The sequence below is a fragment of the Chelonia mydas genome, chromosome 1 (genome assembly GCF_015237465.2).
Source record: "Chelonia mydas isolate rCheMyd1 chromosome 1, rCheMyd1.pri.v2, whole genome shotgun sequence".
NCBI classification, from domain to species: domain Eukaryota; kingdom Metazoa; phylum Chordata; order Testudines; family Cheloniidae; genus Chelonia; species Chelonia mydas.
The window spans coordinates 310,191,176-310,205,961 of record NC_057849.1 but is presented as its reverse complement, the minus strand read 5'-3'; the positions used below and the strand labels follow the sequence as shown (position 1 = coordinate 310,205,961).

General features: G+C 40.1%; 1 protein-coding gene across 7 annotated transcripts in view; it reads left to right on the top strand.

The window, feature by feature from the left end:
• Positions 1-14,786, top strand: part of MOV10L1 (Mov10 like RISC complex RNA helicase 1) — an 84,761-nt gene that overhangs the window by 540 nt on the left and 69,435 nt on the right. For 4 of the 7 annotated variants that reach the window (XM_043550753.1, XM_037889043.2, XM_043550738.1 and 1 more), the window contains exons 2-6: positions 1,094-1,278; positions 8,739-8,898; positions 10,876-10,988; positions 12,629-12,819; positions 14,192-14,332. In XM_043550753.1, coding sequence (XP_043406688.1) covers positions 1,153-1,278; positions 8,739-8,898; positions 10,876-10,988; positions 12,629-12,819; positions 14,192-14,332 — 731 coding nt within the window. In that variant the 5' untranslated portion in view covers positions 1,094-1,152. Of the gene's footprint in view, positions 1-437; positions 533-1,093; positions 1,279-6,502; positions 7,709-8,738; positions 8,899-10,875; positions 10,989-12,628; positions 12,820-14,191; positions 14,333-14,786 lie in introns of those variants that run through there. The other 3 variants (XM_043550747.1, XM_043550763.1, XM_043550755.1) reach the window with 3 other exon arrangements.

The window sequence follows — 14,786 nt, the reverse complement described above, 5'->3', positions numbered from 1 at the left end:
CCTGCGTCACTCGCCTCCCTCGGGGAGCAGGAGTCCCTGGGGCTGGTCAGAGCCGAGGGTGGCTCCAGCCTGTGCCATTTGATGCCAGCTGTGCCTTGTGCTGCGGCCAGGGAGATCCTGTCCCTAACTCTGGCCTGGCGAGATCTCTGCAGGGCAGGGAGAAGGGGACCTGCTCTTAACCAAGTAACTGTTGTCTGGTTTATTTCAACATGCGGGTCAACAGAGGTATGGCCTGCCTGACACAAATCAACTCGTTGTGGCAGCAACACAAAGACACCACCTTTGTTGTGTCACTTCTCTAGTCTTAGGAGGCAGCGCCTAATGGTCTGAGACAGGATAGGGAGTTTTCTGAAGCAAGGATCTTGTTCCAGAGCTCCAGGACAGCCCTTGGCTTGTGTGATTATGGGCTCTCACATCTTTTATCCTTGGTGCCTCAGATTCCCCATCTGGAAATTGGGATAAAAATGTGTAGCACCTACGTTGCAGGGGTATTATGAAGCTTCATTTCTGTTTTCAAAGTACAAGATAAAAGGTACTGTTGGAATGTACTTGGTTGTTTTTTTTCATACAGACAGTGACTTGAATATATAGAGCAGTATAAACTATACACTGAAATCTGAGTACAATATTTATATTCCAATTGATTTATTTTATAATTTATGGTAAAAATGATAAAGTATGCAATTTTTCAATAATAGTGTGCTGTGGCCCTTTTATATTTTTATGTCTGATTTTGTAAGCAAGTAATTTTTAAGTGAGGTGAAACTTGGGGATACACAAGATAAATCAGACTCCTGAAAGGGGTACAGTAGTCTGGAAAGGTTGAGAGCTACTGTCTTAGGTTATTGGAACTATTTTTCAGAATCCAGTTTTATATATTATTTATGCTGATTGCTTACTGTTCACATTCCTTGCAACTTTGACTTTGAAAATAAATTTCTCAGGTTCTCAGTGTGGCAGTATTTTGGTTGCAAGCACAGTTGGGAATTGTTTCCATTACATGGCATTTATGATAACTACCACAGTTATACATTTTCATCAAAAAATTAGTTTTGTTTTTATATAAGCATATAAACATATTTCCCCCTTTCAGATGATAAAGAGTTAAAAACCGTGCAAGGAGTAGTGACAAGATTTTGCCATGATTATGGGATGATAGATGACTTGATTTGCTTCACAAATGATGCTGTGATGAGCGGTGTGCCACTGAATGTTGGACAGAAAGTCATTGCTATTGCTGAAGAGGATAAAACATCTAATGGATTGAAGGCGATCAGGGTAAGACATGAATGAGTAGTGCAATTGGTCTAGCATTTTGTATTATGAACTGCCTTTGTAAGGAAACGTCTCTAAAGATTTTTCTGTCTGGGTGATTTCTGAAGTAGGTGTTGTGTATCACTGTGGTCAGGTTGACTTGTCACAGTGCCTTTAATTATTGGGGTCCCACACTACCAAACTTGCGTCCAAAATATTCATTTAACCCTTTTTCCCATTGAAGGTTGTAGGTATGGGCAGGGTAGGGAATGTCCAAAATGCCAGGGAGAAGAGAGGAGGATACATTTCACTGAAATGATAGCTGGACAATATGTAGGAAACTAAGCCTCCTAACTTTTTTTAATTTCAGTGCCTTGGACATCCCAAATGAATTCCCTGTTCCTGATAGGGCCTTACCAAATTCACAGCTATGAAAAACATGTCATGGCCCGTAAAATCTGGTCTTTCGTGTGCTTTTACCCTATACTATACAGATTTCATGGGAGAGACCAGGGTTTCTCAAATTGGGGGGTCCTGACCCAAAAAAGGGAGTTGCAGGGGGGGTCACAAGGTTATTTTAGGGGGTTTCAGTATTGCCATCCTTACTTCTGCACTGACTCCTTTTTTGGGTCAGGACCCCTACCGTTACACTGAAATTTCAGATTTAAATAGGTGAAATAGTGAAATTTATGATTTTAAAAAATCCTATGACTGAGAAATTGACCAAAAGGGACCATGAATTTGGTAGGGCCCTACTGATATCGAAGATTAGGACCTGATCCGGCAACCATTATTTGTGAGAAAAAGGAGTGTTTTTGTGTTTGCAGGATTGGGTCCTTACTTGGCATGTGCTGTAGGATAATACATATATAGATGGCCCTGATTTCGGAAATGGGCATGGGATTTTTTTTTTAAGTGGGATTCTGACTTAGAAATAAAGCAACTGTATAAGAATCATTTTACTGATCAGAAAATGTCATTCAAAATAAAACCAGTAGCAAGTAAAAGTATCTTATTGTCTTGTCCCATTACACTGTTTATTAGAGTAAGTAAAATGACAAAACTGTTTCAGTATAAGTTTCCACATGGAGCAGAATAGGAACACATATCTTACCTTTATTTTATGAGAGTTGGATCAGTATTCCATTTCTTTTCAAATTTTATTTGTTCTTCACCTTCTCCAAAGATGACTGACACACACTGAAATAAGGTGAAAGCAAATTGGATTAGGAACTACTCCCAATTGATATAAAATAAACGCTGAGACACCACTCATATCTTACTCAGACCTGGGTATTGTTAATCATTTAGATTACCGAATGTTTCTTTAAGGTTGAAAAGTGTATTGGTACCCGTCAATTCATATAACTGTAAATGTATTCATAATAATATCTTTACCTTCCTATATAAAAATGTGTAAGAAGAAAACTTAAATATTTTGCAATAGCTACTGCACAGTGGTATCTGTCCATGTACTTTGATGGTCTACCATCTGAGTGCCTGTAATGGTTATGGATCTAGTTGCACCTTTGTCTCGTCTCTGTGGGTGCTTCTCCCCAAGGTGTTAGGCTTCTTTCATTCACTTGTCCTAGGATGGAATCCCCTGATTTTCCCCATTCTTAGATTGAGTCTTGGGCTACAGCCTCCTGTATATCAACCCTGATTTCTCTACATGTGTGACTGGGCTTAGCACCCATAGCTTCCCTTTTGGAGCTATGACCAGTGACCAGAAAACTTTCTTAAAATGCTGTTTAATCTCAGCAGTAGGCACACAGCACAACATAAGAGAGAGCAGATTTTAAAACAATAAAATCATGTATACCAGTGGTTCTCAAACTCTGCATTGGGACTCCAAAGTTGGTCACAACCCCGTTTTAATGGGGTTGCCAGGGCTGGCAAAAGCCCAAGCCCCACCACCTGGGGTCAAAGCCAAAGCCTGAGGGCTTCAGACCTGGGTGTGTTACCTGGGGTTCTTTCAACCCAAAGCTCTTGGTAACTTTTACTCTATGCGAGGTGGTGTCAGGAAATAAATCAGAAGACACATGACCGTTCGACCCATAGATGGCTGGCACAAACAGGACAACACAAGGGTGCTTTTGCTTAAAGCTAAACTTTACTTAGTCTCAAGCACTTATACACACCTCCGCAACAGGTTAGTAAAACACCCCCAGTCCTTGATAATTACCTAAGTTGAGTGTGGCTCTCGAGTGGCACAGCGGCAGCCCGTCTGCCGGTGGGGAACACAAGATGTATCCAGAGGGAGAGTCCAGTCCTGAAGAGTCCCACTACCTCAAACTTTTTCCCCCATTTATACATTAGTAATAGAATGACATGTCCCTTAAAGCAAACTTGTTAAGTTAGCAGTTTCAATGGTCAAGCGAGAGGTTCCTTCTGATTATCGGTTAACCAGGTGTGGGTTTTTCCAGAGTTTGCAGCCTTGAGGCCCCAGTGGACATTCCTGGGGCATACCCTGCTCTTCTAAAATGCATGTATCAGCAGCTTCAACACAGTTCTTATCAGGAAGGATGCGGCGCCAAGCTGCCTTCTCTGTGGCACCCAGAAAACCCATTCTCCTCCTGCCTTGGTTAAAGTGAGACTGCTGAATGGCCAATTTACAGCCTGCTGATTTGGCTGCTTTTAGCGATAAACCATAGTAGTTTCAGGCACTTTACTGGTTTGCCAAAGTCTCCCCGTACAGGTAGTGGGGCTCAGGTTACAGGCCCTCCTGTCTGGGACAGAAGCCTTTGGGCTTCAGTTTTGTCCCCACCAGCCTTTGGAATTGGCCCCCCTGCCCAGAGCAATGGGGCTCGGGTCGGCTCAGGCTTTGGTCTCCCCTTTTGGGGTCGTATAGTAATTTTTGTTGTCAGAAGGGGGTTGCAGTGCAATGAAGTTTAAGAACCCCCTGATCTATACTCAACTATTTTTCCTAAGGCTTACTATTCCCTAGAGCAATGGTTCTCAACAGGGGGACCATAGCCCCCTGGGGTCCATGAGCCCATTCAAGGGGGCCACAGGGCCCCGTGGCTGAAACCCAGAGCCTGAGCCCCAGCGCCCCCCGCGGGGCTGAAGCTGGGAGGCGTTTGGCTGAAACCCTGATCTGTGGCGCCCACCTTGAGGCTGAAGCTGGGAGGCATAGGTACTCCTTGTGGGGCAGAAGCCCTGAGCACATGGGCACATTTGGGGACATGGAGGCTTTTCCCCTCCTCCCCAAACTGCAGCGCAAGAGCATGGCAGTCCCAGGGACAGCTCCACATCTCCCCTCCCCCCCATCTCTTCTCCCTGCCCCCTGGCCAGGTCAGAGGCAGTGTGGGGCAGCTGCTGCTCTGGCTGGTGCCAAGGAGAAAGCAACGGAAGCATTCCCTCGTCTCCTGCTGGTGCCACGGGTTGAAGCTACTCCTCAGTTCCCAGCCCCTTTTGCTCTCGCAGAGGCAGCTGGTAAGAGCCACCTGGATGGGGAGACCTGGCTCTGTGGCTGGTAGACCCCTCTAGGAACCAGGACTGCAGGGGAGCCCTCCTAGCACACAGCCCCTAATATCCCTCTCCCTGCACCCTGAGGTTATGCCCTCTCTGCACCCTGAGCTACCCCCATGCCTGAACACAGCCCCAGGTACCCCTCTCCCTGCACCCTGAGCTACCCCCATGCCCGCACACAGTCCTGGCCACCCTACACCCAAAGCCACCCCCTGTATGCACACAACCCCAGTTGTACCTTTAGCTACCCCTTGTCTGCACACGCCCCTAGCTACCCCCTCCCTGCACCCTAAGCTGTGTTCAAACTTTTTGAGCTAAGCCCCCCACCTTTGAGTTCTAATTTTTGGTTGCACCCTCCCCCAACCCAGACAGGCTGAGTGGCCTGATGAGGTGAGTCGGGGGTGGAGGTGGCATTCCCTCCCTGGACCCCGCCATGAGGAGGTGGCTTGAGCCCTGCTGGCCCCTGCCCGCCCTCCCGAAATAGAAGTCAAAGTACGTCTATGGCCAAGGCCCAAGTCCCCCTTCCCCCTTGGAATTTCTATAACATGTTGAGGTGGGCCTCAGAGAGGAAAAGATTGAGAATCCCTGCCCTAGAGCTTTGGAAGGCCTGACTGCTGTGTGCGCAAGTGAGTGGGCTGATTGTGAAGAAATTGAGGGAAAGTAGGCACTACATTGTTTTGCATATATTTTGAAATAGGCAATAATGGTGTAATATCTGTTGAGTAAATGCTGACATATTACTAGGAACCACAATTCATAATATTTGATTTCTGTTGTTTTGGGGCAGGGTTTACAGCAGTACAGAACTAGCCTGCTGAATGTGCTAAGGGTCCACAGGAGAATTAGGTCCAAATCTCCTAAACCTTAGGTGATTCATACAGGGTACCTGCCTCTGAATACCTTTCTTTCATATGCAACCCCACCCTACTCTGCAACACTAGCAGGACATTTTGATCAGTTGCCGGCAGTAACTTAGGATGGATTTCCAGTCATAGTTTGAGTTGTTTTGTGGAGGGTGCATTGCACTATGGTAGTGAATCCTCCCTTGAAGCTTGGGATGACCCTTTTCTGTGACTCTTATGGACTTCCCAAACTACCATTTGATTACAGACTATGTTCTGAGATCATATCTCTTAACCTTCTTTAACCCTCATAGTATGTTCAGACTCACTTTCTAATTCCCAAACTATTTTTCATAGTGGGTATGCCATCTTAATACAAGGTGGTGGTCCATGAGAGAAATATTATATATGATTGTATAATATCCCTATAGAAACTACAGCAGTTGCTTGCCTGAAAATGTCATATTTGGTAAGGATTTAGGGTGATATTTTGAAAAGTACATGGCATTGGCCAAACTCTTCTCCCATTTAAATCAGTGGCCATTAATTCCAGTGGTAAAGTTGACTAACGCTTAAGTGCTTTTGAAAATACCATCTTTTCTGTATTTTTACTTCTCATTAGTCCAATAACTACTGTATTGCTGCCTTAGTACAATTTTTGTTTCATCTCCCCATGCATTCTTTTTCTCCTCTTCTTACTTTGCTCGGTGTGTTTTCCTGCTGTTTGATTCCCTGCACATGCTGGCTAGTCACCTTGTCCTCTTCTCCCTTGGATATCCCTCTCATGCTGCTTTTAGCAGCTCTAGCATTACCAGAGGGTCCATGCTCAAAGGGTGGTGCTTATTTCCTCTCTTTGAGTTGCGCACAAGCCCAGGAGAGACCGCTAACATGGCTCCTCCTTCTTGGTCTGTGTAGTGGTTTGTGGGTGTTTTTTGTTTGCTACTTTCCGAAGAAGGGTCTGGAGGCTTGTAAAGAAGGTCCAGAGTATCTAGTGCTTAACAGACTACCAATGGTGTATCGATCACAGCTTGGATAGCACTGTTCAAGGACATTGCTGCAATCTTCTTCCCTCCATGCTGCAGTGCTGAGGGTTTAGTATGTCCTGTAAGTAATTGCGGGGAAGAAGTGAGGAAACTTACTAGCTGTAAGAGTTGTCTATTGTGAAACAAGGATATGTGAGTTAGTTGAGTGTTCTACAGGTGTTATTTATTTATAAAACAGGATCTGGACTTGTATGTAAACTGATTGTGTTTCTTTGCTTGGTTTAAAAATCTATTTAAAAAATTAAAATCTACTTAAGTTAAATTTCACTGCCTCACTGTAGTAATTATTCTTTAGGGAAAAACTTGTATCTGTTCAGTGCAGAAGTTAGAAGCAAGACTTCTGATAAACAAGCCATTAAAAGCTTTGTAACCTATGAATAACGGTTAATATTATATAACTGTGGTGCACTTAACTCTTCTGCTGGGTCTTTGAGCTTGTTGTCTCTGTACACTTCACCTCCTGGGATGTGCGGTTGCTGAAAAATTAAGGCCTAAGCCACGATCAGCCTTTTAAAGGGACACTGTCAAGTCAAATTATTTTTATGTAAATAGCTTTTTAGATGGTTATGATCCTATAACCTTTCTGAAAATGAAAACTGATTTTTTTTTTTTTTTTTTTTTTCTTCAAACCTGCATGCTTTCTCCAGTGTTACAACCCTCCTTTTACAAGCTCATTTCTAGGTAAAACAATAAAGTTTGTTTACAGATCATGTTAGTTCCTGTGCCCCAGATTGGTGATAACACAGCAGTGTTTGAACATGATGAAAGTCTACCTGTATTCCCTTTTATTCATTTTAAAAGAAAACTATGTAATGGGATATTTATTACATATGTGAGTTTTTATTATATCACTGTTTAATACTAAAATATATTTCACTTTGCTTTCCTTACAGTAATCCCATATCTCTTTACTTCCACAATACCTGCTTGAGTATTTTTCCCCTATCTAGTCCTTTTGCATGCCCTGACCAATTTCTTACACTGTGCAGTTTCCTCATATATACCCAGACACGGTTTATTGTGAGAGTCTAGCATCAACTGCTGCTTGGAGGTGTAAGGGGCTTTTGGCCAGTGACATCAGTAACTATTACTCTTGAGGTGAGAAGGGGGCTTATGAGTGCTGGAGACCTCCTTGAGGAGGGGGGAAATCCTTGTGGGGTGAAGGAACTCTCCTGATAGATCGGTGACTTGTGTAGTGGGGACTTTGGTCTAGTGACAACAGTGACTCCTTGGAAGCAAGGGCATGGTTCTTAAAGCTGCAGCTGCTGCTTAGCCCTTGTAGGGAGTATTTCTCTCAGGCCACTGAATCCTAATTCTACCCTAAGCTTCCCAAGTAATTAAGGAATCATTACTGCTTCCATGGGTCAGGCAGCTAAGAAGCCTATGGTATCTGCTTCTTTCTTCTAGCACAGCAGAAGACTGGTTGTGTTTACATGACCCTTCTCAGGCTGACATTTTGCAAACACCAGCCTGGAGCTGTTTACCTGCTTAATAAAATGAAAGAGTACATTTTAAAAGCACGGAGGTAAAAAACCCCATTAATTTAAAATTACCAATTGTCACTTGAATGTCCCTTTTAAATTTTTTTATAGTGTATAAACTGATGACAAATGGTAAGAACTCTTGCGTTTGCTGATTCACAGAATGGGAAGTGCTCTAGCTCCAGTCATTTTTTGCACAGAATTAAAGTGTTTGAAAACAAATTCTCTCCCAACCTGCCAGGAGACCCTGTAAGATACTGCCTTGATCTTAAAGTGAGATGGACAAGGCAGATAGATTAATGAACAATAATAATAAATATCAGCACTGGTGCAACTAATTGAAACAATTGTTTGTGACAGTGAAGTTCCTTAGCACCTTTATATCATTGTTACTGCTAGTGATTCCTTTATTTTTATAGTATTTTTAATCTTTTGTGGTGGGGGAAGACATGAGTTTTTTACAACTAAAATGGGTATATAATCCTGTAAATAGTAGTTTTGGTTGGCTATAAAATGTAGTTTAAAATACTTGAAATCTGGTACATCACACGGGATATATTGAGTGTATTTTTAACTTTGCTGCTAACCTAATAATTTGTGAAGTAGAAATATCAGCTATGGGAATATTGTATTTTTGCACTCTTTAGGTAGAAGCTGTCTCAGACAAATGGGAAAACTATAGCAGTTCTACTTACGACTCTTCTGAATTAAAAACTAAAATGTTAATTGGCAATATTACATCTCTTACTAAAGATGGTGGCTATATTAATAAGACAACTTCTTTTGCCATGGACCGGGTTTGTGAAGGTATGACTTGGAAAAAAAATCTTGATCATGTTCATAACCATTTTAATGGTCTCGAAAGTCTTGTGTATTAAGTGTCTAGTGCACAGTACAAGAATTTATATTTCAAATAGCAGATAATCCTTATTAGAGTAAAAGTAATAACTGGGATGAAGACAGCTATTTTTTTCATATTTGTGAGTGCTGTAAACTGAGCTCTAAGTCACTTTCATTGAAAGTAAGCTTGCTTTGTGTGAGAGGTAATTTCTTCTCACAGTTAGTGTAGCCTACCCTTACTCATTTTAAGTATAGAGAAATTAGTGAAATTTAATACGTCTTTTTGAAAATAAACATGTTGGTATATAAAAAGGACTGACTCCTAACTTTGGCTCAGGGTATCCCACACATTTCATTTTAAAACCCTATTTTCAGACGGGGTTTTACACTTATCCAAAAAAAAAAAAAAAATGTTGCTACAGGCTGAAACTTGTTGTAAAAGGCCCCTTCCTGAGGGAATGCAGCTGTGTGATTTCATAATTATTGTGTTAAATCTACAGAATCTACAAAATTAAATCTACAAAATAGATTCTGTTTCAGGTGCTATTTTTCACTACTGTAACGTGAACTTTTAAAATAAATTATATCTAAAAATTAGGATTATTTTATTTTTTTAATTTGTGGCTAAGATTTCGCCAAATTTATAATACATAAGTTGTAGTCCAAAGTCTGTTCATCTTTGTTTTATCACTGTGACTCCTGAAGTTTACTGTTGAGTGGGAGTAAAGCTGTAACACAAGTAAAAGTATTAAGTATGTGAAGCTATGGCTATCCGACAGCTTAAGTTGACATAAATTATGTCACTTAGGAGTGTGAAATAGCCATGCCCCTGAAGGACATAATTTATGTCAACTTAACGTTGTCCACACTGATGCTTATGTCAGTGGGAGAGCTGCTCTTGCCAACATAGCTACCGCTGCTCACGGCGGAGCGGGGCTGGATTAATTAAACTGACAGGAAAGTGCTCTCCCGTTGTCTTAGAGCAGCTACACTAGAGAGCTTACAGTGGCAGAGCAACAAGCTCTCTAGTGTAGCCATAGCGTGAGTTTGATGATGCTTTGACCTTTAAACACTCCCCTATAAGTAATTAGCAAATGTTGTGGCTTTCTTTGGATCACAGTTTGATCACAGATCTTTCATTGTTGCTAGCCATTTGAAAACTTATAAATTGTAACATTTAATTACATTTTAATTAATCTTCATTGTTTACTGCAATGAACTTTTAAAAAATCCTATTTCAGACACTTAGTAAAATTCAGTAACTTTTTTTTTAAACTAGCTTTAAAATCCTCTGTGTGGCCAGCTCTGCATAGGCTTCATGCTGCTGGCTAACATGACAGCTTGAACAGTGAATGTTTCTTCACAAAGTAGGGTGGGATATCCAAAGCCACTTGTGTAGACACTTGGCTCTTCCATGTAGCTGTACTGACTTCAGTGGAGTTCTGCACAGATGTAGGGGGCTTCCTGGGCAGAATTTATTGCCAGATTAGGGCCAACATTTCTGTGTCTTCAGAATGGAACTCCTTAAACTGTGTTAAGTATTAAAGACAAAGGTTTATCCCTCGCAAGTGTAATTTATGAATTAAATTCCCTCCTCCCCTGTCAAAAAGTTGGTGCACTCCCAGTGAAGTCTCAGCCTGTTGCAACAGTCCATCAGGCAACAGGGTAGGAGCTCATGGACCTGCTTTTTGGTGGACACAAAAAATAAAACAAAGTTAAAGTTAAGTGCTGAAGTTCTCTGTATCTCCTGTTACGTGTAGCACTCAATATATAGTGTTGTAATAAGTATACTTTTAACACATTTTAGCAGGTAACTTTAAAGTTCCTTAAATTATGTCAAATCACAGTGCCCTCTTATAGCAAAAACACGACATGCTTCCACAAAGTTACGCAAAGTGTCTTTTTATGACAATTTAACTTGCAAAAATGTCACTGTTTTTATAGGCTTCAAACCTTGTAAAGGTGACTGGGTGCAAGCTGAATATTTTATTAACCCAACAACATGGAGCAGTGAAGCAGTTTCTGTAAAGCCACTGAGATATAAGCGAGTGGACAAAGTATGTATTTTGCATATTGCTCTGGGCATTTGGCAGGGGAATATTCACGCTGTACTGTGGGAGGAAAAATGGCTGCTTATCTTAGTAGATCTACTACAGTGTTGGTAGTGCCCTTTGTTTTCAGTTCTTATTTTATTTAATTTTTTCTTGGGAATTTATCGGTGTTTATTACTACAACAACAAAAACTACTGAAAATCGGTGCAAAAACTGTTAATAATTTTTCTAGGTAAATATCGGGGTTTATTTTGGTGGATGTAAGGACGGAGAAAAAAGTATTCAGTAGATTAATGCTTTGAACGGAATTCAGTGTGGTTTGCTGTATAACTAAAACAGAACTCAAAACAATGCCACCTTTGAGTTTAAGAAAACAATATATCTCTAATCCTTAAATATAACATAATGTTGAAACCATTATCTGCCAACAGCTTGAAATGTGTACATGGTAGGCGTAAGATTTATCAATATGTTCAGATGTGCATGCACTTCAGAGCTTGCGTGCGTGCCCATTTGTTTCTTGTGTGTATCTTCCAGATTAATACATAGCCTTACTTCAGCAGGCAGTTTTGCATATACACACAAACTAATGTATTATCGTAATACATATATCTCATGCAATGTATTGTATTTTTCCTAATAAAGCAAGTTATTTTTTATATATTTGAATAATACAAAAGTAGGATGAAAATCGGGGGGAAAAAACGAATAATAGTTTTTGTAAAACCCAGGATTTTTTGGTTTAAACTGAAAATGAAGGGGCTTAAGTATTGGACAAGTTTTCATCTGAAAGATAAAAGAAAATTAAGTTCATTCTAATGCTCATGAGTTGATATAGGGTTATTTCTAAAACAAAGTTTGTGTGTGTGGTGGCAGGGGAAGTTAAATGTGTCATATGGGAAATTTTGTTATTTTTATTGGTTGGGTTTTGTGGTTTTAGCTATCAACCACTTGTTGAGAAGGTAACAAATACCCAAATCATACTGTCTGTACACAGACCTGCTCAGAATTAAAACATCTATACTTACATACACTTGATGCAAAACTAATGAATATCATTTATTCAATGGATGTGCTTATCATTACGTTTGCTTTAAAAGTCTTCCAAGCACTCTGGGTTATAAAAGGACGCTTGTCTTTTTTTGGTGAGTGAAAATGTTACTATTCCTTCTTGAGTCACCACATATCCAGTATATCCACAAATAAGACTTTACAGGTGTTATGTCAATTGAGTGTCCAATTAAAAGATAAAACTGTCAGTTTACCAATATGGTGAAAAGCTTTAGGTTTTACTGTTCTCTCAATTCCATTACTTCCATGGAAGGGTGAGGGAACTCTTTGATGGCTATGGTATCTTGAAGTTCAGTAGCCAGCCATAAATGTACTATAGCATACAGTTAAAGCATGATTTTTACCCTGCACATGTAGTTGCTTGTGTTTGGGTACTTTTAAATTTAAGGAAACACTAAGGTGATTACTATCTATACTAAATCTATAGACATACTGTGAAATGCCTGGGTGTCAGTTTTCTTCAATAATAAACATATGATACATGTACTATTCTGTGGTGATTGTTTTAAAAATTACTGCCTAAGCAAATTTAAGCATGTGACATGTAATAAGACTAATTGTGTAAATGTTACAGGTTCGTATTTCCAGTGTTTGTGGAAGAATTGGCGTAATAGATGACAGTATATTTTTCATTCTGGATTCTCTGAGACTTCCTGATGGTTATTCACCTCGTAGACATGACCTGGTCAATGTGGTGGTTGTGGAGAGTAACCAGTCATGTTACATTTGGAGAGCACTCTGCATGGCTCCCTCAGACAAGAATGGGTAACAGGAAACTTCTCATGTTTGAAGTTAAACATAACTCTCTTTTAAGAAGGGAGAGGAAATAACATGATTTATGCTCCCACAGCTTCTTAAACCAGTTTTTAAAAACCCTCATTGAGCCCTAGTAGGAGGTTCATTCTGACCATGGTTCAGTTTAAATTGGTTTAAAGGGACATGCTGCAGAACTGTGTTCATCACCTTGAAATGCTTCCTGTAGCACTATGTCCTACTAATGGTCACTTGTGATAGCAACATAATACAGCTGTTTTGGTGTTCCTAAAGCTCCTGCTTATGTTGTTGATACTCTGTACTACCTTGCAGTTAATTTGTAGTCTTCCTTATTTTGTTTTCTAAATTTGTCATTTTTATTATTTTTGGATGAAGTCCCTATAGTAAACTGGTGCTTTAATTATCTGTTTTTAAAAACAGAGTTCATGGGTTGTCTTCTACTTGCCAATTGTAGCATCTTCCCCAGTATTGTAAAGGGTAGGGATGAATATCTGTCCACTGTCATAGCAGTGGGAGACATCTAGTGGGGTTGGGTGGAATTTAAAAAACAAACACAAACTTTTTTATTAAGGAAAAGCTGCACTGATTTTCTTTTCTTCTGTTGCCTTAGATAACTACAGAAAATTCATTTCAATCAGAATATGTAATTTCAGGTATTTTTTTATTACTGCTTTGAAATTTCCCTCAATATGAGTTGAACATCTTTGTAATACCGAGGGCGTTAATGATAATTTAGACATAGCCAGAAAGTTGCAATCACTGACACTGATGGGAAACTGCAGGTGGTGGTATTTTTTGATTTTGGTGTGGGTTGTGTTACCTTCTTTTTAAAGTTTAGGCTGAAATCCGCAGTCACCTTTAAAAATGTTGTAGACATACATAAAGGGACGCCCATGAAGCCAGCAGCAGAAGAAGGAAACTTGAGAATTGTCCCAACCCAGTCATTTCACTTTGTACCTGATTCTAAAGCTTCTCCTGGTATTGGGCCATAAGAAGTTGCTCATGGAAAAACTGCCCTCTTTGCTGATTTTGGGCCCTGGTTTAACTCCCAGTGAAGTCAATAGGAGTCATTCCATATACTTTAATGAGAGTTGGACCAGGCCTTTGAGGATGAGTAGGTTGGTTCCAAGCCATTACAGGCTACATCCAAGATATTTTTAAATCATTGCTTCCCCTAGTAAATGCAACTTAATAGCTTGGGGGTCATGGTAGATGGCCGAGAAAGCATTTTTGGACTTCTGTACTCAAACACTGAGGGAAAATTCTTAAGTTTTGTTGGATCTCTAAATGTAATATTTATTTTTATATTTTCCTGAGTCTAACCATTTAACCTTGATTCAACACAGTGTCATAATTTTTACAGACTATCTGCCACTAGTGAAATGAACTTGGATGAGTCATATGAAAATTTAATGAGAGACAAAGGAGGACTGGAGGTGTCAAGAATGACTAACTTTGGAACACTTAAGCTAGGGGAGAGTAAAAACATGGTCATTTGGATAGAGTAAGCTCTCTAAATTATTCTCTTATAACTCTTTCCCTTTTGACTGTGCTATTTCTTCTTCTTATACCATTCCTGACACTCTGAATTTCAGACCTTGCACATATCTGACAGGATCAAAGTTGAGTTGCATCCATGTTGCTCACCTTAATGGTCACCATTAAACATTCAACCTTTACCAATAGATGGCACATCATGGACTCTCTTCCCACAGCTATTTCCTAGTCTAAATACAGAGGAATATTGTATAAGCTCTGACGATCTGTTATGCTGTACTAGAACCTAATCCATGGGTCCTATTTACATTAGCTTATATTAAAACTTCACAGATAACTTAATCCAGTGGTTTATTCTTTTTATTTTATTTATTTGTATTTATCTTATTTTAGTTATCCTGAAAATTCTTCTCAATGGAGTTTATATCCATGCCATGCTTCAGTGAGGGTGGATTTATTGG